Source organism: Priapulus caudatus, unplaced genomic scaffold, assembly GCF_000485595.1.
Source record: "Priapulus caudatus unplaced genomic scaffold, Priapulus_caudatus-5.0.1 Scaffold1533, whole genome shotgun sequence".
Taxonomy (NCBI): Eukaryota; Metazoa; Priapulida; class Priapulimorpha; order Priapulimorphida; family Priapulidae; genus Priapulus; species Priapulus caudatus.
Window position 1 is genome coordinate 31,810 of NW_014578594.1, and position 24,262 is coordinate 56,071.

The 24,262-nt window shown below is 45.2% G+C and overlaps 3 protein-coding genes across 6 annotated transcripts in view; 2 read left to right on the plus strand and 1 right to left on the minus strand.

Annotated features, from left to right (window-relative positions):
• LOC106816924 overlaps nt 1-6,048 on the plus strand; it is a 35,319-nt gene extending 29,271 nt beyond the window's left edge. The window contains exons 2-3 of the mRNA XM_014821566.1: nt 3,348-3,472; nt 5,939-6,048. Of these exons, the coding sequence (XP_014677052.1) occupies nt 3,348-3,472; nt 5,939-6,048 (235 nt within the window). The remainder of the gene's footprint in view (nt 1-3,347; nt 3,473-5,938) is intronic.
• A 2,297-nt stretch (nt 6,049-8,345) lies between these two features.
• LOC106816926 (TBC1 domain family member 30-like) lies at nt 8,346-18,274 on the plus strand. Of its 2 annotated transcripts, none has more exons than XM_014821570.1 (10): nt 8,346-9,278; nt 9,472-9,599; nt 11,305-11,430; nt 11,836-12,021; nt 12,469-12,634; nt 13,240-13,414; nt 14,222-14,360; nt 14,710-14,902; nt 15,467-15,649; nt 15,913-18,274. In XM_014821570.1, the coding sequence occupies exons 1-10, from the start codon at nt 9,224-9,226 to the stop codon at nt 16,806-16,808; spliced, it is 2,247 nt and encodes a 748-aa protein (XP_014677056.1). In that variant the 5' UTR covers nt 8,346-9,223; the 3' UTR covers nt 16,809-18,274. The 2 variants fall into 2 exon arrangements, with proteins under 2 accessions (XP_014677056.1, XP_014677057.1); XM_014821571.1 differs by having other exon boundaries at nt 8,347-9,278; nt 14,710-14,887.
• Nucleotides 18,275-19,526: 1,252 nt separating this feature from the next.
• Nucleotides 19,527-24,262, minus strand: part of LOC106816925 (gem-associated protein 2-like) — a 12,741-nt gene continuing 8,005 nt past the window's right edge. For all 3 annotated transcript variants that reach the window (XM_014821569.1, XM_014821567.1, XM_014821568.1), the window contains exons 2-9: nt 22,583-22,693; nt 22,272-22,359; nt 21,539-21,628; nt 21,219-21,281; nt 20,853-20,999; nt 20,567-20,635; nt 20,024-20,134; nt 19,527-19,781 (exon numbers count right to left, since the gene is read on the minus strand). In XM_014821569.1, the coding sequence (XP_014677055.1) occupies nt 19,689-19,781; nt 20,024-20,134; nt 20,567-20,635; nt 20,853-20,999; nt 21,219-21,281; nt 21,539-21,628; nt 22,272-22,359; nt 22,583-22,677 (756 nt within the window). In that variant the 5' untranslated portion in view covers nt 22,678-22,693 and the 3' untranslated portion in view covers nt 19,527-19,688. The remainder of the gene's footprint in view (nt 19,782-20,023; nt 20,135-20,566; nt 20,636-20,852; nt 21,000-21,218; nt 21,282-21,538; nt 21,629-22,271; nt 22,360-22,582; nt 22,694-24,262) is intronic.

The window sequence follows — 24,262 nt, forward strand, 5'->3', positions numbered from 1 at the left end:
AGATCCGATATACGGTATTACTAAAAAATTATTTAGAATATAAATTAATTAATTATTTTAAATTATTGTAGGCTATTACTTTTAAAAAACAAAGTTTCCTCTACAGATGCGTAGCTGCATTTTATCGGTTTTCGCGCAGCGCTTACAATCGCTGGCTTTTGCAGCACGTCATCACCCGGTTCCGTGACGTTCAGTGCTTGCTTACGCATATCTTATAAAACGGATCGAGTGTTTGACATTATATTATGGTTAGATGGCAAACGCTAGGTGCGTGCACAGCAGCACGAGAATCGTTATTGTACCCGGCGCAGTGACTGTATGTTACCAGGGCACAATGAGCGTTTCAATAAGTACATAGTGATAAATCGAATAACTCAATTGCATTTTACGATCAGTACTTTACTGTTATTCACTCCTGACGCCTAATAATACTAAAATAATGCCGTTTAAATGGTTCGCGCTTCGACGCACACTATTTACAACCCTACAAATGTTGTACTCTTTATATTCTGCCTTCTGTCATATACTATATTATATAGATTATAACTACAGCAGATGGATTATAGAGAAATAGACATAGGCGTCTTTTAGCCGTCTTGCTGCAGTCCAGCATGTCTTTCACGACAGCTGCGCTTAATGTACAACAATGTTGAAGACTGGTGTAAGCATCTGCACGAGTGTTCTCCCTTCGTTACGTGCAATTACGCCACCTTGCCTTCAATTGTTGTCCATTATTAATTTCCGGGTCGGTGGTGATGATAATAATAGTATATCAAGCGGAGCTTTTATGGATATGTGTTTTCGTGACACAGGACGATACGATATCGCGTGATCGCCATGGCACGGTAGGCGCGGCATTTTCAAATTCGTGTTATCCGCATAATGTATTAATTGAACGAGATCTAGTTCTAGTCGCATCAAATTAATATATGCCATGAAGTCTAATACAAACTCGGTCAAACTAATATAGAACGATTTATTCTGGACTATAGATATTGTGCGTCCAGTAGCATCCCACTTAGGTAATCTTAGATTGACTGCCTATCGCTTACGCACTCGCTATTTTATTATCCCCACCCTTGGAATCAAATCGCGTACAGGGTTCAATAACTGTATGTATGGGCAGTTATATATATCTGCATATAATTATGTGATGTGTGTTTGGATAACACACGATCACACACACACGCACGCACGCATCACGCACGACCCGCACAACACACGCACGCCGCGCCACAAATACACAAATACATATATATATATATATATACTATATTATATATATATATTTATATATATAAATATAACAGGCACTTACGTGTTTTGCCGGACATGGCCTGTAGCGTGGCGGTGAGCACGTCACACTGTCGGGTCTGTCTCGCCAAGGCGGCGCTCGCGTACCGCAGCTGCCTCCGATGGCGACGTTGAACACTATGCTTGGTGGCTCGAGAGTTTCTCCACCATCTGTCCGCAGGTCCTCGATATCTGCCGATAGATGCCGATATAATCTCATGCCTTGATTATTTATTGTTAGCGAAATGAGCGGTAGGGAGAACGTAGAGAAGAGAGAGCAGAGAGGGTGCAGACAGAGAGGGGGAGGGGGGACGAGAAAGAGTAAACAGAAGAAAACAACAGGCAAACACGCACCACACACGCACGCACGCACGCACGCACCAAACACACACACACATACAGACTGTTAAGAAAGGAGAGAGAGAGGAGATTGATGAGAGAGAGGGAGGCCAAGAGAGGAGCGAGGTAGGAGGAGGAGAGAAGAGAGGAGAGAGAGAGAGGATGAGAGAGAGACGAGGAACGAGCAGAAAGAGACGCAGGAGAGCGGTCGCGGAGAGAGAGACGGAGACACCGAGACAGACAGGCCGAAGAAAGCCGTCAGTGCGCCGCGCAGCCAGTTCGCAGACGCGACTACAGAGAAGCGAGCGCGCCCAGCACGGCCGGTCGCGAGTGTTAGGTTGAAGAGAGGAGAGAAGAGCATGCAGAACACCGAGAGAGGAGAGAGAGAGCGAGAAGAAGACGAGAGAGGAGAGAGGCTGGAGACTGGACGGAGAGAGAGGAGGAGAGGAGGAACGGAGGACGACAAGAGGAGAGAGAGACGGACTGGAGGACAGAGACCGCAGAGGACAGACGAGAGAGACGAGAGAGAAGAGAGAGAGAGAGTTTGAAGAGACAGAGAGAGAGCAGACGATGAGAGAGAGAGACGAGAGATGACAGAGGGAGAGAGAGAGCGAGAGAGAGAGGATGGAGAGATGGAGAGAAGAGAGCGCCGAAGAAGAGAGAGGTAGAGAGAGACGGGGGACGGTAGAAGGTTAGGGTAGGATTAGTGTTAATGCTATGTTGTGGTTAGGGTAGGATTAGTGTTAATGCTATGTTGTGGTTAGGGTAGGATTAGTGTTAATGCTATGTTGTGGTTAGGGTAGGATTAGTGTTACAGTTAGAGTAGGGTTAGAGTTTTTGTAAAAGTGGCACTAACCCTAAACCTAATCATATCCCTAATGCTCGCAATAACCTAATTCTTTATCTTAATCTACCTTATCTTCAATCTAAATCTCCCATCACTACGGACTGGGTGTCCTATAATACACGGGAACCACGTCGTGGTGGGTTGAATGTGTGTGTCGCACTTGTTTACTCTTTACCGGAAACACAAGTATATCTACTTATGGAAGCATCAGCACCGTATTTTGACAGGTATGGTGACATTAGACAAGATAAGGGAATGCGTGGCGCGCGCATCTGCGTATGTTCTCACCGCAAGAAACTATCGTAAACAAACCAATATCCCACTCTATCGTATCTCCGTATAATGCTGATACTGGTTGCGCGGCATTTTTATTTTCGAGCAAATCTAATGAGAATTTATGGGTGTTTTCATCGATTAATTACAACGTTGACATATCAAAAACACACAGACGCAGGTCGGCCGACACGTGATGACACACGAGTGTTTCAGGGTCCTTTAAAGGTCATTCAAGGATGAAATTCGCGATATGGGACCGTCGCTGGCAGTACAGACAACGCGCCAACATCAACCTATTACACCTAACAATAAAGTTACGTTAAACTACCTATAGTTTAGAACCATCTTCATCAAGAAATCACCCTGCCTCTCAAAATAAATCCACACAAGCGAGGCGGTTCATAAACAACCTTTGCCGACCTCTGCGTTTTAATGCTCTCATTTTTTATGCATGCACGCCTATTTCCTATACATGAATCTGCTGAATGAATGTGTACCTATGACCGTCACCGTACCAATAGCCAGGCGGCCGTGAAGCTGTTGTCGTTACATATAGGTGATATACGTGGGTGTGTGTGTGTGTGTGTTGCAGGGACAGCTTTGATAGCGATGGTTACAGCATATCGTCCTGTACGAGCGACGCGCTGCCCGGCCGGTCGTCCGAGTATGAACGATCGAATCCGGTCCGACTGAAGCGCGCCTGCATGGAGACAACCGGTGTGTATATACACCGTACGTCACTGCTATAGATTTGTGCTGCGCATGGAGATGAAATATGGGAAGCTCGATTCACTGTTTTCTTGTACACGTTGTTCTTCTCAATCTCTCCCTCTTTGTGTCTGACTCTCGCCCTCCCCCTTTCACACACGCACAACCACACACGCACGCACGCACCGAACACACATACACACACGCACGCACGCACGCACGCACCGCACGCACACACACACCCACTCTCTCTCTCTCTTTCTTTCTCTCTCTCTCTTCCTCCCTCTCTCTTTCTCTCTCACTCCCTCTCTCTTGAACTTTCTCGTTCCCTCTGCCGTACCCCCTCCATCCATTTCTCTTCTCCCTCTCCCACTCGCTCTAGCCCTGCCTCTCTTGCTCACCAACCATCTCCATCCCCACTCTCTCGTTCGCTCCTTTCTCTAATTCCCCTCCCTCTTTTCTTAGACGTTGAGTGTACACGTGCACGCGCACACCTTCTATCACAGGTATTATGGCGTTAATTAACATATTAGCGTATTATAGAGCTAATGACACTAAACGCTAATAAGGCCAGGTATACGAGTTTTTTTTTTTTTAGAGTCGAAAAATCATTAATCATATTTTACCGCCAGTACCGTAACCTATTATCAATTTCCAAACCCGATCCACCCTCTCTCTCTCTGTCGCTGTCGCTCTCTCTCTAGTCTGTACTCTTCCCGCCCCCCCCTCTCTCTCTCTTCGGCACCTTTCTCTCATCTCTGCCCCCACGCTGATTTTATTCGACTTCTTACCTCTCTATATTTATATCGCCTCGCTGTCGATGCTTCACTCTCTAATGCATCGCTCGCTGTCGATGCTTCACTCTCGTATCATCTCTCATGCCTCCTCCACCTTCTCTCTCCCCTTCCCTCCCCCTCTCCATGCGCAGTGCGACTGTAGCGGCTTTATCAACACCTTCAGTGGCCTCGAGTATAGAGTTATCACTTCCGACTGGCAGCAGATGTCTTCTTCTGCTGCTGGCCGCAGCGCTCCATCCTGCATGCGTCCATCCATCGTCAAGCACCCGGCACAATGAATCTCTATTTAACTGTTATACTCCTCGATGTAATTGGAAATTATTTCAACTCGGATCTCACAGTACATTTTGAGAAAAAATAGATAGCGTGTAAACGGAGGCGTTCGACGTCCCCTAGCGGGACTGATCCTCAATACGTTATCCTGTGTGGCTTTTACGAGCTTATCACTTGATAGAGCGATGAAGATAACGATGACAATTAGAAAAATAGTAAAATTAGGCACGCATAAAGACGCCGAGCGACCGTTGCATATATTGGAACACGTGTTGCCTTTTAAGCGTGCCTGCTACAAAGAATAATTGATGATCAACGTTTTTTTATTGATGAAAACTTTTAGCATACCATCACGTAATATGGATATGACCGGAATATGCGCGCATGAGGTTATAACCACCCACTTTACGAAATCCCACGCATTTCGCGATGGTGCGAACAACCGCTTGTGTCGAAATAGTACACTGTGCCTGCCATCTGTTGGCAATAGCCGGTAATTTTCCACCAACATCTGAGAATGCGGGGCTTCCGTTATATATGTGTATCATTCGTATATATAGCATATATTGATTATTGCCTCAGACACGTAATCACACAGAAAATGCGTTGACATTCGCCGTAAACTAACGAATGACGGTTGAGTTATGTGATTTTGCGGCGTGTAAGTGTCACCGAAGAGTGGACAGCCCGTGTTTCGCATGAAACTACGATATGCCATCACAATAACTAATAATACAAAATACGTTAGATTTTTACCCAGTATTCGCCAGCGGTGTATCGTTGACTAAAATTGTGTATCTCTCTTCGCTCATTCCTCCCTCCCTCCCTACCTTCCTAACCTGCCCCTTCTCTCTCTCTCTCTCTCTCTGCTCTCTCTCTCTCTCTCTCTCTTCTCTCTCTCTCTCTCTCTCTCTCTCTCCTCTGCTCTCTCTCTCTCTCTCTCTCTCTCTCTCTCTCTCTCTCTCTCTCTCTCTCTCTCTCTTTCTCTCTCTTTCTCTCTCTTTCCCACGACCTCGCGACCTCGCTTTCTCTGTATCGCTCTCACTCTCGCGGCCCTCTGTCTCTCTCTCTCTTTCTCTCTCGCTTCTTCTCTCTCTCTCTGCTCTCTCTCTCTCTCTCTCTCTCTCTCGCTCTCTCTCTCTCTCTCTCTCTCTCTCTCTCTCTCTCTCTCTCTTAATCAGTCTGTATGTGTGTGTTTGTGCGTGCGTGCGTGGCGCTGCGTGCGTGCGTGTGTGCGCGCGTGTTTGCCTGTTTGTTTCTCTGTTTAGCTCTTTCTCTCCTCCTCACCCCATCTCTGTCTCCCTCTCTCGCCCTCTATCGCTCTCTCTTTCTCTACGTTTCTCCCTACCGCTCATTTCGCTAACAATAAATAATCAGCAGAGATTATATCGACATCTATCGGCAGATATCGAGGACCTGCGACAGATGGGTGGAGAAACTCGACCCACCGCATACAGGTGTTCAACGTCGCCCTCGTGCGGCAGCTGCGGGTACGCGAGCGCCGCCGGCGAGTAACAGACCGACACGTTGTGACGTGCTCACCGCCACGCTACAGGCCATGTCCGGCAAACATCGTAAGTGCCTTGTTATATGTATATATAAAATATATATATATATATATATATATATATATATATATATGTACGTATATGTATATGTACGTATATATATATATATATACGTATATGTATATGTACGTATATATATATATATATGTATATGTATGTGTGTGTGTGTATGTGTGGGCGTGCGTGCGTACGTGCGCGCGTGCGTGTGTGCGTGCGTGCGTGCGTACGTGCGTGCGTGTGTGTGTGTGATCGTGTGTTACCAACACACATCACATAATATATGCATATATATATATATATATATATATTTATATATGCATACATACATATCGTACCCTGTACGCGATTGATTTCCAACTAGCTACACATTCCTTTCGAATATTCGGGTAGGGGGTAATCAAATATGAGATGGTGAGCGATTTCCATCATCATACCGCCCATAATACCACGGTTAAAGCTACGGCATCAATTAACTTACCTAATGTTGGAATTCCTACTGAACACATATCTATATCCGAATAAATCGTTCGTATATTAGTTGACCGAGTTTGTATTAGGACTTAATGCAGTATATTATTGATGCGACTAGAACTAGATCTCGGTCAATTAATACGAATTAAGCGATCAACACGAATTTGGAATGAATGCACACGCCTACCGTGACATGGCGAATACACGCAAATATGTACGTCTGTGTCACTGTAAAACATCTTATCCAAGCTCGCTGATATATTATTATTTCATCTACCCACCGACCCGGGAATTAATTAATGACAACAATTGAAGTCAAGGTGACGTAATTGCACGTAACGAGGGAGAACACTTCGGCAGATGCTTACACCAGTTTTCACATTGTTGTACATTAAGCGGCAGCTGGTCGTGAAAGACATGCTGGACTGCATGCAAGACCGGCTAAAAGACCCTATGTCTATTTCTCTATATTCCATCTGCTGTATTATATATATATATATATATATATATATTGAACAGAAGGCAGAATATAAAGAGACAACATTTGTGGGGTGGTAAATAGTGGCGTTCGAGCGGCGAGACCATTTAAACGGCATTTATTTAGTATTATTAGGCGTCATAGAGTGAATAAACAGTAAGACTGATCGTAAATGCAATTTGAGTTCATTCAATTTATCATCATTTTATTATTGAAACGGCTCAATGTATGCGTGGCGGCGGCTGCGTGTATGTATTCATGTGCCCGTGGGTAACATACAGTCACTGCGCTGGGTACAATACGATTTCTCGTGCTGCTTGCACGCACTAGCGTTTGCCATCTAACCATAATATAATGTCAATGACTCCGATCCCGTTTTATTAATGATATTGCGTAAGCAAGCACTGACGTCACGCGACCGGGTGATGATGTACGCTCGCACAAAGCCAGCGATTGTAGCGCTGGCGGAAAACCGATAAAATCAGCTACTGCATCTGTAGAGGAAACAAATTTTAAGTAATAGGCCTACTAATAATTTTAAATAATTTAATAATTTAATAATTCTAATAATTTTTAGTAATATACGTGTATCGGATCTCGCTAGCGTGTTACTTAACTCCTCGTTTATCTAACAGCTTACGTGTATATATACAAATCGAATTTCATCTCACTAGATCCCGACTTATATATTCATCTGCGTACGTGCGACTACAAACGTAGTCGCAGCGCTTCCATCGCAAATACGCCGTGCTACCGTATCGATTGCCAATACCCACGGCGACGCAACGCGCCTGCGCGTTATATCATTATAATGCGCCCCGCCAGCAGAGAGGCTTCCGCGCGCGTGGGTGTATCAACGCGCATGCGCACACCGTCACGGCGACGTTTGCGTCATAGCGTGAAAATCCGCACAACGGCGCAACGGCGCACGGTATCACTGAATGAAAACGTAGCGACTGACTGGCTGACTACGTCGCTTGCATCCTCGGACCGAACGCTAACAACGTAGCCGTAGGTCACGGTGTGACCGTACCTGATCACCCACACAGCGGCGCCGAGTACACCGCGGCCACGTGCGTGTATGTATGTAGGTATATGCAAGGGGCAGCTCGCCTGTGGTCGTGAGTGTACGCGTGTGTGTGTGTGTGTGTGAGACTCGAGAGAGAGAGTGTGTGTACACACACACGGTTGCTGGGAATCGCCGTAGCGGCAACGTACGGAGAGGAACGTGCGGTCTGTTATTGACCAACGGCGCGTATAGCGTGCGCGTGCATCGATCGAGCGTAGCTGCGGCGCGAGGCAAAGAAAGAGGAAGAGGAGGCGGAGGGATCGAGTGAGAGGCAGGAGACGTGCTGTATGCTGCAGCGAACGCGTGAGGACACGGACACACTCGTGCGTGAGGCAGTCTTCATCGTGAGTACATGGAGGACGGCTTGCTGTCAATCACTATAGCGGATCACAACAAACCGGATCCTCCACGGTAGCGATAGAACAGCGTGGATCTAACAGGACGAGGTAGTGGAGAAGGCAGCATCGGCGAAACAGCTAGCGGAGGAAGTAGCAGCTAGGCGTAGGAGAAGATAAGCCAGCGGTGGAACCAGCAATGCCGAGATGACCAGCTAGCAGAGGAGGCAACAGTAGCGCTAGCCGCAAGCAACATAACCGAAATCACTGCGACACGAGAGGTACGCACGTGCTCACCCAGTCTAGCTAATACATTGACATCGAGCCTAGCTGGTGGAGCGATAGTAACAGGTGACGGGAGCGTCTCCACCCGATATCCTCAACAGTATCAGGAGAACGACAGAGGAGACGGCTAGAGAAGAAATCAGCAGTAGAAGCTGACTATAAAGACACCGCACATACGGTCGCTGACTACAGCAGCGTGAGAGGGTGCATGGTGGAAGGCAGCGGTGGCTGCGGAGCCTCCATCTCACAGTCACACCATGGCTGTGGCTTCGACAAGGACCTATAGCGATGTACGACGGAGATAAACCGAGACAGGAATCTAAACGCGTCAGCCACGTATACGGCCGTCACCTGAGGCGGGCTGTGTAAAACAAAGACAGCAGAAGAAGCACACAAAGGATGACGTCTCACAGGCGGTGACGTACTAATTGCGCAGCAGCGGCATTGCCAGAGAAACAACGACCGAGCAACTCACCGAAACAACATGGCCGCCCTGATGGCGAGCGTACGCGACAACTTCATCGGGTACTTCCGAACAGGTATGTACCTACTGACGACGACTGGACAGAGGGCGCTGGCACTTAAACCACGCCATACTGAGGTCACTCGTCAGGGGGCGCTAGTGCAGGAACGGCATCCAATCGAGGTGGACCACACGAGGGCGCACCGCGTCTGGCGGAGGGAGGTGTACGTATATATTCACGCGTGATTCTCTCTCTCTCGTGTCCGCAGGTGAGGACACGCGGATTAGGTTCAGCGTGGAGCCGACAGCAGGAGAGGAAGGGTTCCAGCAGTGGAAGCACGCGCTCAAGGCCGTGGCTAGACTGCCGATGGGCATCCCACACGAGTTCCGCAGGAAGGTGCGTGTGTGCGGCCGGGACGTGTCGTGCCGGTCGATGTGAACGTGAGTGTGGAGGTGTGGTACCTAACAAGTGTACATGAGTGTAGATGTGCGGTACGAGTGTGTGGTGGGTTGAGGTAGTGATGTCATCAGGAATGTATAATATAGACTATATTATATATATATATATATACACGCACACATATATATATATATATATATATATATATATATATACTCTACAGGGGTAGAAATTAACTTTTGAACACGGGAGTCCAATTACGAACTCTCTACCCTCAAAAAGAGGGAGTTCGCAACAAAATGAGGGAGTCCACAGTCTGAGGTTCAAAATTAAAGATATTAACAATAACGCATGTGCTTATTTTTAAGATTCATGCAGTTCCACGTCTGTCAAATTTTCTTTAGACATTAGCTGAACAAATACAGTAATTCCGCGAGGCCTTGCTCCGGAACGAACTAGTTAGTATGGCAAAATTTTCAGGGAGTCACGGACTCCTGCATATGTCAAATCAGGGAGTCCGACAGTAAATCAGGGAGTATTTGACTCCGGACTCTCGTTAATTTCGCACCTTGTAGACTATATTATACTCTATATTATACATATATATATACAGGGTGCGAAATTAACGGGAGTCCAGAGTCAAATACTCCCTGATTTACTTCGTTCCAGAGCACGGCCTCGCGGAATTACTGTATTTTTTCAGGTAATGTGCAAAGAAAATTTGGCAGACGTGCAACTGCATGAATCTTAAAAATAAGCACATGCGTTATTGTTAATATTTTTAATTTTGAACCTCAGACTGCGGACTCCCTCATTCTTCTGCGGACTCCCTCTTTTTGAGGGTAGGGAGTCCATTGGACTTCCTTGTTCAAAAGTTAATTTCTACCCCTGTATATATATATATATATATATATATATATATATACTCTATATATAGACTCTATGTCATGTATGATGTGGAATAGTGCATGAGATAGTGAGGTTACATGAAAAAGGGGTGATAGGTAGAAGACTGCTCAAAATTTAAGGTATTTAAGGAAAGACGGTTACTAGAAGGAGAGGGAGGGTTAAGAGAGGGGGGGGGCAGAGAGAGAAAAAGTTCACTGTAAAGTGGGCACGGAGTTGCTATGGAGTGAATGTCACTATAAAGAATAAAGCCTGCTACAGAAGGATGTGGTGTCATGAGAGTAAATATGTGAGGGAATGTTAGTAAATAGTAAAAATTGCACGAGAGTTATTGCTACAAAATTTTCTCATGTGTAACATATGTAACCAGACCATGTATACTTGCTTGCTGCACTATGGCTACACCACTCACTGAAATACGACTGTCAATATTGTTCAACCACTCTTGCATGGCAATGCCATTCGCCCTATGAGCTCAATGGAATAGTATTTGGGCACTGTAGCTGATCTATAACCCAATAGGGGCAATGCTTGGTCTGCTATACTGGGGCTATACTACACAAGTAATACTCTCAAAATGATAATATTTTAAATACACAGTGGCATGTAATTCGTTTATGCAAGTAAAGTGGTGCGTACGTGCAACCTGTGAATGTTGAAATAGACCAGCCTGAGCCCTCTTCAATAGATTGCTGACGACAGATGCACACAGATCACTGCGTTTGACAGATTGCACAGATGTCATTGCAGTCACATCCCCACAGCTGTTGTTTCATCGCTGTTTCCCTGCATGTAGATATGGCTGCGCCTGGCTGAGGACCACATACGCGAATCAAAGCTCGACTGGGAGAAGACGAAGCGTGTGTGCTTCAACGAGCGCAGCAACCCAGACGACAACAAGCTGGGAAGACAAATCGTCAAGGTGTGAAAAGCATTGGAAACTGCCATCTTGCCTCAATTTCATTTCACTCCCAAATGATTACGACCCCCCTGTGTTTTTTTCAAAAATTGACGCAGCAATAATCATATAATTGGGTGGGTTACCCACCTGCTAATCCTCAGAATTTCGATTCCGATTTCATTGTTTATGTTTGCAATTTTAGAGATAAAAAAGATTATTAGAATCAATGATTATTGATGCCACAGTATCAAAGTCAGTGGTTGTCCCAAAATTAAATATTCAAATACCACCCAGCATTGCTTACAGACTGTGAGGAAATCCATCACACATATAATCTAAATCTCCAATAAATCACAATCCTTAATCCATCTCTACGAATCTAATCGAATGCACGTCGATGTGTTTTTGATGTGAATTGCTCTGCAGGACCTGCACCGGACAGGTTGGAACGGTTTCTCGGGCCAGGAGGCCGAGGACGACCGGGCAACGCTCAAGCGTGTGCTGCTCGCGTACGCGCGCTTCAACAAGGCCGTCGGCTACTGCCAGGGCTTCAACGTGCTCGCGGGACTCATCCTGGACGTCGTCGAAAGGAAGGAAGACGATGCGCTCAAGGTCAGCACTCAAGGTCGTGTCTGCCCGTGACTGGTCTTGGTCATTCCCTGCTCTCACTAGGAGATCTATTGAGTATTATATCTGTGGGTGGATGCGTGAGAGGTCGCTGTGTGTTACTAGAACGAGCAGGAAGAGAAATGTGCCACGATCGCGTAATGTTGTTCTAACGGCGTCGTAAAGTTGTCGTAACATTGTCATATGTTGCCGTAACGTTGCCCGGATGTCGTCGCAACATTGTTGCAACCTTGTCGTAATGTTAACTAACGTTTTCGTAACATTTTTATAACCTGATTAATGTAACACTGTCGTAATTATTGCTGTTTCCATTCTTTAATATTGCACGTGGCTCCCCTCCGGTCGTTAGTAAGGACGGTCATATGCGGAAACGTTGGGAGAATTCGCCGACTCACAGGGATGTCATTTCTTTCCCGTCCGACTTCGTTCCAGATCATGATCTTCGTCATCGGCCACGTGCTGCCCCAGAGCTACTTCTCCAACAACCTAAGAGCGCTGTCCGTAGACATGGCTGTGTTTAGGGACCTGCTGCGGTTGAAGCTGCCCCAGCTGGCCAGACACCTCGACCATCTACAGGATGCGGCCAAGGATTCGAATGGTAAAACTAAATCCTTACCACATGCCTGATGAATTGATTGGTCTCAAGGGGTTTGTTGTGTTATGAAGAAGCATAAAGTGTGGTCGTCGTAGGTGGTGTTTGGCAAGTGTGTAGTGTGTGTAGTGATGTGCAAACATTCCACTCTGGAGTAAAAATGCACGATCACTATCCACGTATGTCAGGGTTCTCCCTAGACCTTCACCACATGTCAGAACCGATCGGGGATCCGATGTGCTCGCAAAGCTGAAGTTATTTTGGACGTCCAATAAATTGGGATGTCTTATCCCAACACAGACCTGCTGTCCTATTACAGCTTGATATCTACGTCAACGTGTTGAGGTTGCTTGCGAAATGCATAAATATACATATAGTATATACATATATACATATACATACATATGTATATATATATATATATATACATATAGTTGGCTGCTATTAGCAGTCCATGATGAAATGCCCAATTACCTAACATCCCTTGTGAAATTCTTGGGTAGAACCCTGAATACACTTGAATTGACGTTCATTCGCTTGACGTACCGTGATGTTCACATGATGCCCTTCTCCTCGTTAACTAAACCTCCCGATTGCTGTTCCACCCACAGGTTCGCACTACGAACCGCCGCTCACGAACGTGTTCACCATGCAGTGGTTCCTCACGTTGTTCGCGACCTGCCTGCAGAAGTCGACCGTGCTGCGCGTGTGGGACTCGATCCTGCTCGAGGGGTCAGAGGTCATCCTACGCACGGCTCTCGCCATATGGGGGAAGTTGTCGCCGAGGTTCGTCACCTGCAATTCTTCTCCAACTTTTGCGTGGTATCGACGTGTAGATCCGAATCCTGTTCTTTCCCTCACAGGCACTGTGTTTGCAGGACACTTCTGACACCATGTAGCAGTTATTGATGTGAAGACTCTTATACTCGTGGAAGATATTGATGGACGATACAAATGTTGTCTCATGGTTCAGTCATCTTTATTCTTGCCAACCACCATATTGCCCTGCGCCACATGCATACCACATAAACATGGATGATACCACACACACCGTGTCTCATGCTCTGTGTAGCGGTATGAGCAAGACGTTAGCGTGTGGTGCAGATGTGGCCGCGTTGCTGTTCACATGCCTGTTAGCGTATATTGAATCACACGTACTTCCAACTATATGTTCAAAATAGTCGAGGCACATACAGCTAGACGTGGCCACGTTTCTGTTGATGTCCTTTTTGTCTTTTTGTTTGTAATCAAGAGTGGCTATAACTAGGTTTGATTATTCACAATGCACGTTACTTCATTCCATACCTTCATACCGCACTTCAAATACAGGATCCTTCGGTGACTATCACTGATTCAAAGAAATTTGTCTGAAAAACAAACATCCCATTAACATCACATTACGCAGATTCAGCAGAGGCAGCGGAGGTAACTGGGCCGTCTCCATGAGATGGAGGTCCTCTGTCGACACCCCTGTGTCGGTAAAAGTTAGCGATTAACATTGTGTGACATTACCCAAAACCAGCCATGCCATGTTGGAGCTGCCGCATCATGTAAGCTACTACTATATGTGGTCTGTGATGGGTCACCTTGCAGGATCCAGGGCGTGGACAGTGCTGACCAGTTCTACGGCACGATGGGCTTGCTCATGCAGGAGATGCTGGAGCTCAACATGATCGACTGCAAGGACCTGCTCGCCGAGATATACTCGATGGCGCCGTTCCCCTTCCCCGAGGTAGCGCGCATGACGGATGTCAACAAAACCTTTGCAAGACAATTTACTTCAAAAATAATGTTTTAGACGTATGGTGTACTTCTAAATACTTAAAAAACACTTCAATTTACTTCGAAAATAATGTTTTAGACGGATGAAGTAGACGTAGAACTACTTATGATGTTTCTTACAACATGCCTCTGGGTTTAATCTATCATGATCACATTTCATATATTAAATAAGAGGCCTGGACTGTCTGTATGGGATGCAATCCACCGCCACTATGCCATGTCAGTATGCCTAGCTTATAGCTCAATACCAGGCAGCTGTGCAGTTATTTGTTAACCACGCTCACCGCACACGTGCACAGGTGACGGAGCTCAGGGAGAAGTACACGTACAACATCACGCCACTGCACTCGACCGCCAAGCGTGTCAACATCTTCAGCGACGACGAGACGGAGATGACGGAAGACGACATGGCGGCGACGATCGGCTGTTTCACGGGAATGATCCCGCCGACGCAGACGCCGTTGCCGCGGCCGCGAGGTACAGCGCGCGAGCGTGAGTGTCGAGCGAGCGCAGGGGCTGGTGTGATGTGTGCTTCTTTGCTTCCTATAGTTTCCTTTAGCATTCGCTTTATTTTTCACTTGTTTTGTTGTTGTTGTTGTTGTTCTATTGTTGCTTGCTTTATTGTTTCTTTTGCTCGTCGTTGGCGATAGTTTCTTGTTGTTTGCGTTGCTGTATTTTTGTAATTTTTTGCCGTTCATTTTCTTTTTGCATGTGGTTTACTTTGCTGTTTGCTGTGTATGCATGTCATTTACTTTACTGCTTGCTTTGTCTGTCCTATAGTTTACTGTGCTGTTTGCTTTGATGTTTGTCCTATAGTTTACGTTGCTATTTGCTTTGTTGTTTGCCTTGTCATTTACATTGTTGTGTGCCTTGTAATAATTATCATGATTCCATTGTCACTTGTTTTATCACTGCAAGCACGTGGTAGGCGGTGAGTTACCACTAACCCCACTATATTCCCGCTGCAATGGCGAAAGTTAATGTGTGCGTGCGTGCGTGTGGAAGGTGGTACTTGCTTGTACATGCGTTACTCTGACGTGACTGTTGCGCTTGCAGCCGACGATGGGCACATTCTCGACATACAGTCAGTGACACCGGGAGCTCTCTCGCCGCAGCCAGACATGGGTAGCCCCTGGCAGCAGTCGACCCTGGAGCGGACGACGATGGACATCACGACACTGCGGAAGCAGTACGGCAAGCTGAGGGAGCGCCAGGCACAGGCACAGATCATACTGGCAGGTGAGGTGGAGACAACATAGGGGGCATGCATTGGGTCTGCGCTCGCCTTTGTCTCTGTCACTGTTATCAATAGATGCTTAAATGTAATTGGTCGAATTAAATCTGTCTTTTATTTCTCTCTTTCTTACTCTTGCTCTTGCTCTCCTCCTCTACCTCTCTCTCTTATATACGTATATACGTACATAAATATTGGTCTGAGATATGCCCTACTGATCATCATTCACCTGTAACTCACTCACTAATTCTTTGCGTTGTGATAACAGGCGCCCACGCGCAGCGAAAGCCAGCGCGCGAGCGTCACCAGCACCAGCGCGCGCCGCCGACCGGCACCTTCCCGCCAATGACAGGCGCTCCAATCATCATTAATCACCTCTACCTGAGCAACAGCAGCGGTGGCCGTGGGAGGGGAGTGAGGAGTGGCCGGGGAGGTGTGGCAAACCCGTGCCACGGTGTCAGGACAATGCAGCCGTCGCAGCGGGACCGACACGGACTGGTGGAGGCGCGCAATGGCACGCAGGCCGACGTCAGTACTCCTGCTCACGCCAGCGCTGACGTCCCCTCACAGGGGGACCGACATGGACTGGTGGAGGCGCGCAACGGCACGCAAGCCGACGTCGGTGCTCCCGCGTACGCCACCGCTGACTTCCCCTCGCAGGATGGGGAAACGGAGGACTCCGTCGAAGAGGGAGAGAACAGTCGTCGCGGCGACGATGACGACGACAACGTGCAACGAACGCGCTCGGCTACGTGTCCCGCAGCCGCCGAGCCGCCCAGCGACGACGGAGAAGCCACTGCTGCAAGCGAGGGGGGAGGAGGATGGGGAGGAGGTGCCGCCGCAGGACTTGCCAACGTGAAGCCACGGCGCACGACGAGCGTGTCCATCTGCGAACCGTTGTCGTCGCAGCGACCGACGACGAAGTCGACGCACTACCCCTTCCCGAGGCGACACAGCCTGCAGCGCAGCAACGTGTGCATGCAGCTTGGCATGTACGGCCACCGTGCGGGCGTGGTCGGAGCGGGCGTGGCGTGCGGGGGCGATCCTAGCAGTCGGCACGTCGGGGACGCCGCGGAGCCGGGAGTTACAGAGATCAAGGCGTCGCACATCAACCAGTGCCTGCACAGACAGTACATGGCTCAGATCAAGGTGGAGCGGAACTAACGAGAGTAGAGAGCAGTGTGGTACTACAACGAAAGCTTGAGTGCGAGATGGGACATGGCTCAGATCTCAGGGTGGAACTGAACAAGAAAGAGAGCGAGAGAGAGAAAGAGAGAGGGAGGGGAGGAGAGATATGCTGTACTAAAACGAAAGCTTCGTGTGATATGGTACATGGCTCAGATTAAGGGTGGAACAGAATAAGAAAGAGAGCGAGAACGAGAGCGCGCGAGAGAGAGCAAGAAAGGGGGGGGGGAAGATATGCTGTACTAAAACGAAAGCTTCGTGTGATATCGTACATGGTTGAGATCAAGCTCAGACTGAACTAGAGAAAGAAAATCTGTACAACGAAAGCTGCACTGTGAGACGTTATGTGACACAACGACCTGACAACACTTCACTGAAGTTATGCACTAATGGTGAATTGCCATGGTTACAGTAATATTACACTCACTTCCTTACACTCACTTCCATGCTTGATCCATTGAGCAGAATTTGGAGATTTGCCAAATAATTTCGCCCCCTGAAAAATTCACATTCAGATTTCAATTAAAGTAATCTGATCTCAAAACACGTATGCATGGGTAGGTATATTATTGATTTTAGTAATTGTGCGCAGTGGAGAATGAAATAGCAGAGTTGGATTGCTGTCAGGTATGTATGAACAATCTCGTCATATTTTTATCCTTTGTTAGATCAAAATATAATAGTGCGTATGAAACTAACTGCAATAATTAGGTCTACAACGAGATAATGAACACACGACTGAATTAATTATACTCACAATGATACAGACAGTATGCTAATCATGCCGTGGTGGCATGCAGCTTAAAACACGAAATACTGTCGAAAGCACGAAGTACTTGCTCAATGCTGTACTGTAAATTTAAGGTTGTGAGGCATACTGCTCGTTATGTAAGTATCCTGCATATTATAGGTGGAGTAAGTAACACGTCTCTTGTGTCCCTTCGCTGGTTGGCGACCGTATATTACGTGCCTAGAACCGAGGTTAGCACGGGCTGTCGCATTTACCAAGCAGCACAAGTGAAGCATGTACATTTCAACTAGATGCGAGCATGTATAGCGTAGACAAAGATGGCATATCAAATGTAGTGTAACGGATGGTGATATTGTGCCAAAAAGGGCCAGAATATCTACACAGTTAATAGCTCTCGAATGTTAGGCATATGTGATGTAGTGATGCAAGGCATGTATTGAAACATAAATTCGAGGTAAATGAAATTTGTTCTTACCGACAGTATATAGGGAAATTTTAGAGCAGCTAGGGTAAAACAGAGTAAATATGAGGGAAACTTCAGGGTAAATAATAATATTTATCAGTAAGGGTAATGCTATGATTTATAAGCAGTCAGGGTAAACCAGAATGCAGAACTTGTTTTGAGCAAGGTTTTCATTGTCTGGTGAGTTAACAATGAAAAATAAACTGTCAATTTATGCTGATGTTAACCACATTCTCTGTATTATCAACTATTTACAGTATGGATATACATGGTTCATATTAAAAGATGATGCAAACAATTACGTTACAGCTACAAACAATTCATCATACTTTCCCGTAGAATTTCATAGCAAAATACGACAGTTCATCATAAGGTTCGTCTACTATGTACAACTCTCCTCATGTGTTCAGATTCCAGGCACGCACATTAAGTGTGTATATGCAAATTACAGTAGTAGGTTAAAACGAACGCCTACAGTTACTGAAGCCACACGTGAATAAACGCAAGACTTCCATTCTCTGGTGAGTTGACGATGAAAAATTAACTGTCAAGCCATGCTAATGTTAACCAACATGCTCGGCATTATCAACTCTTTACAGCATGGCCATACCTAGTTAATGTTACAAGACCGTACACAGTTCTGCTACATTACAGCTATGAGCAGTTAATCATCTCGATTTTCAACAATTTAAAATACGACACTTCATAATAAGGTTCGTCTATATACAACCCTTCCCCTCTGTGTACAGATTCCTGGCATGCACATTAAATGTGCACATGTGCATCACAGTAGGTTACAATGAACACCTACAGTTACTGCAACAGTCGCGTGAACAATAGCAAGGTTTTCGTTCTCTGATGAGTTGGCAAATCAACTGTAAAGTCTTCAATATGTACAGATGAATCACAGTACAGAGACTCCCCTACTTACGAACAGGTTCGGTTCCGAGCGGTCGTTCGTAAGTCGATTTGTTCGTAAGTCGAACATATATACGTACGTATACAGTATTGTACAGTAGTGTAGTATATGTACCAGGGTTTCTTATACATAAGAGGCACAGTGGCGCACAGCCGCTGTCAAATTTAACATCGCCGTTGTGAAAATGCTCCTGTATTTATTTACCCGCCGTTGTCAAAATAGTGTCAACCCAAAAATAAATAGATCACCACGTGCTTCTGGCATATTTAGATTGCCATGTGCGTTTATTGAGTCATGTGACGCGGGGTCTACACTTTTCCTACGGCCTACGGCACGCTTTATCCTTATCCTTGAATCCATCATGCGCGTTTTTTCTCAAACCTCCCCAAAGGCCATTACCTCCTTTGTCTCATTATCCCTCAAAAGAAACCCTGTGTACGTGTGAACATCGAGTAACCTAGAAGTGTACATAGTGTAAACATATACGTGAACACAGGAGTTGGCGAAAGTCAAAATCAGGGGGGCAATTGTGTCTTTTTATTCACCAATATTGACATTGTACACTAATGGACTTCAGGGCAAATTGTTCGTATCATCGAAAGTTCGTAACTCGAATGTTCGTAAGTCGGGGAGTCTCTGTAGTAGGTTACAATGAATACCTATGTTTACTGCGACAGGCGTGCAAATGGCATCACCTACGGTGGCAGGTAGAAGCTGCCTGTGAAGTCACTCATCTAACATATCTCCTTGGTCGAAATATCTCGCCACGAGACACAGTAGCAGATTCAGAGCTGCTAGGTGTGGATGGCTGGGTGTGTCCTGCGATGAAAGCAATGAATACACAATAGAAAACACCACCGGAATCATTATATGTTATAACGTTTGTACAACACATGAACATCTTTGTGCTATCAAGAGTTCATGCTTATGATACATGATAGGCTGCTTAGGATGTTAGGCCGTCTGAAGCATAAATTCATCCCAATTTTTAAATGTTGCTTGACAATAGCAGTGTAATTTGGGCTGTGATAGTAAAGGAGCGTGACGGGTAGTGAGCTCACCAGTGTGGCCCGGAGACTGGAGCAAAGGCGAGCGAGGATGCGTAGTGAGTGACACGACTCCGGGTTTAGCGGTTTCTCCAGACATGCTAGCAACGCGTACAGCCACTGACCCTGAATCACAGCGCGAATGCACGATTACACACGCAGCACGATACAACTACAACACCTACAAATTACACATTGCCACAATGGTTACAGCATCAACATGATTAAACGTAATTAATACGATACTTACAGCACTGACACAATACATACAGCATTGACACAATTACACAGTGACACTGTAGTTACAGCATTGATACAATAACACGGTGACACAAGAAATAGCACAGCATCCAATCCAATCCAATTCCAGCTTTTACACATGCATTCACTTTAAACAAAATTGACACAGGCTGAAATCATCTCCCTGGCAGAAGCCTCTAAGAAAAAATAGAAGACAACCACAACGAATATAAAGATGAAAAAGACGAGGAAGGAGAAAAATGAACGTCAGAGGACGTTTTCTAGTGTTCACTGTAAGAGTACATTCACTAGCAATACCTGTGGGTGTGAGAAGCCAGATTCCCGGAACCAGTTGATGTGGTTGTAAAGCAGTTCATCCACCGTCGGCTGAAAATTAAGAATGCATAGAAATAACATAAATATATTATATTAAATGCATACTCGTCTATTTTCTTTTCTTTTTTGTATGTACAACATTTGAGTTACATAGAATTGAATCGAGTTGTCTCGGAGAATACTGATGTAGTAACGATCGATTACACGATGGTTACGACTCATTCACATCTCTTCCCTTAATAATGAAGAAAATTGAGGACACAAATACCTGATCCAATGCCAGCATAACACTCAGCAATGGGTTTGTGGGCTGCCTTAACGACGTCTCCATATCGATGTCCTTAAAACCTGCTAGGTGGAGTTGATTGTGGCCAAAACATAGCTGGTACCAGCCAAATTCATCTGCTGCATCTGGCTTCAAGAAATCGACTAGTTTTAGCTCATGCTAAATTATTACTTAACACACAAGCGGCACTATGAAATATGAAGTGTAACATGCACGATATTATAGAATGGATAATATTATCTGAACTGTTATTAGAGTTATAATATGTATATTATTATTATTATTATTTTATACTACGATTAAAAGTAGATCACAAGTAAACAAGCGAGTAATATATTGATATCTTACTAGTTCTTCTCTCCTCTTTGTGATTTTTCCTTTGTCTTTGCTAATTCTAAACTGAAGCAGCTTCTGAAACATAGAAAATGTGTTGAATAACTTTGTTAAATGTTTACCTATATTCAGGGATGAATCACAACGTCTGTTTGTCTTCACTCCTGACATAACAAACTATATGTTTGTTACAACAACAGTATGACACACATACATATAGTTTAAATATCTTAATGCAATGGAAATAAAATTGATCTAAAAATACTCAGTTTGCTAAGGTCGTTACCGTATCTTGCCGCCATTAACTGAAGCACGCGTATTGAGTTTAGTATTACCTGCCTCAGATGAGAAAATTCTGCCACCTGTACCTGCTGCCACCTCAGTGAAGGAGCATATCCCATAGGTGCGGGCTGGCACCCATTTGTCTGAAATGTGTTCAGATGTAAAATATGAAATGATTCAGAACAGCTAGACAGAGTGTGATGTTGATGGAGATGGGTACCCGATCTCATATGAATGTACATATCTTATGCTGCGTTTACACTATCGATTTTTGTCAGCAAATCGTACCGATTTCAATTGCATTCCAACACAATCGGCTGAAATTCGATTGTGTTGGAGTCGGAGTCAGGCCGAGTTGGCGTTCTATTTCTCCAACTCGGCGACTTGACTCCGACTCCGACTCCAACCCAATCGAATTTCAGCCGAGTGTGTTGGAATGCACTTTAAATCGATACGATTTGCTGACAAAAATCGATAGTGTAAACGCAGCATTAAACTACCTGTGTGCCAATTTTTATGCTTTTGTTGAAAAGTGCACAATTATATCCCTTATCCGCTGTACTACAAGTACTACATCTGCAATACACCTTCGGAAGGTGTGGGAAAATAAATAACATGAACATTTGCGATAAACATCAAATCACAATTTCAGTTTGATGTGTTGATTAATGTTCTAATTAAATTCAGATCAGTTTAAGTTTCTGATTTTCGCACATGTTGATCCAAGAGTGAGTGCTGAGCGAGTAAAACTGATATGACATTCTAGATATATTGGTTTAAACTTACACTAATAACTTTGACTGTTTGTTTGCAATGGAACGGTGATACGTCTAGGTCAGCAACAACTATGTCTGGACATGTACTAGCTTCTTTCCTGAAAATACGTAATATACAAATTGTGTTTTTCCGAATGCGAGCAGAAATGCGTGAGAATTTCTTATTCCAGACTTTCACGGAAACCCCTAACAGACATTTGCGTGAATACCTGCATTATACAAACGTAACCTTAAATATGCAACACTAACAATGACTAAGAAAGACTGACAACACTCAACAGGAAGTCACTAGCACCCATTACTAACTGTATATAGCTATACCTCACTCTGCGTAAGTACTCTAGTCCTGTAGTTGGCAATTTGTCGTTGGTGACGTCTTCATCGCTAACATAAAATGCTGGCTGAATCGAATCCATCGCTGCGGTGTTCTGCCTGGTGGAATAAACATTTTGTTACATTATCGTATTTTAATAAATAATGCATCGATAGTTGCAACTTGTAGTAAATGATGATGAGCGGGTGACTGGCAGTTCCAACCTACCGTACCCACATGACCGCAGGGCCGGACGCGAATTTTTTTTCCCTACATGTTATATCCATTGGGCTCCTCTAATTGGCTGCTTTAATTTGACCACACCATAGATAGTGTTTGGGATACCATAGATAGTATATAAGCCGATTCGGTTTATAGTTAGTGTTAGGATTTTTGCATCATTCCTTGATATACGGAAAGTCTGATGCGGAAGTTGATATGCGTATATCAAGCCCAATGGATATAACGTGTAGGGGAAAAAAATTCGCGGGCCGGACTGGGAAAATCATTCAGGCCGGGAAATATAGCCCCTGTCAGGCCACTTTTTAAGCATGGGGGGGGTCTGGGGGTCCAGGGACTCCCCCCCCCCAGGGAAATTTTTGTTACAAAGGCTTCATTCCATGCATTCTGGTGAATTTTAGTGCATGTGAATCGCAAACTAATGAGCCAACAACTGCATGTACGCAAACTACGTTTGGATTATGGCCGGTATAGCAGAAGCTGCGGAACGATTTTTTAAGTGGAGGTGCTCAATTTGTTACGCTCCACAGTGGCTGCTCCAGGATTTCAAGGAGGGTGGTGCGAAAGAGGTGGGGGGTATGGGGGTCCTCCCCCAGAAAATTTTGAAAATGTAGATCGTAGAAGATCGTATAGAAATGGCCTGCAGGCGGCCTGGCCACGGATTTAAAAAATATATATATATGTACATATATATATATATATCAGGAGTAGATAATAGGGAATTATCTACTATCCTATTATCTACTCCTACTAATCCTATCTAATCCTACTAATCCCTATTATCTACTCCTGATATAACCACCACAAACATTGGATTGCCTCAGGGAAACTGCGTCAGTGCCTTAATGCTCATTTTTTACCTAGCGCGTGCTCTAAGCTTAAAAGATGAAAACAACGAAAATGAACACAACTACTGTAAACCTCATCATAATTAACCAGTCTACATAACACCACCATCACCTGATCACACATACAGCCAACAAGAACAGACACCTCACTTCACCTCAGAACAACAATACACTGATGGACATTGGATGGATAACCACTAACTGCAACACCGTCAACACCATCAAAACTCAGATGCCAGCTAAACCTAGAAACCAATGAAGGAAAAACAGAATATCACCTGATCAGAACAAACGGCCGTGATGACTGAAAAATTTGCAAATAGTTAGGATCGAAAATTAACACAGAAGAAGATATTAAAAGAAGAAAGATCCTAGCTACTAGAGCTGTAACGATCCACGGAAATCGAATCGAATCGCGATTCTCTTCCCTCGATCCGATCCTCGATACTTTTTCCTGTATTTTCGATCCGATCCAACCCGCTAGTACTTCATACTGTGTGCATCGGCCGAAGCGTGTATGAGACGCCCGCTCTGATTGGTCAATAGTCCTAACTTGCCAGTCAGCTAATCAGCGGCTACAGCACATCGCTAATATGTTTG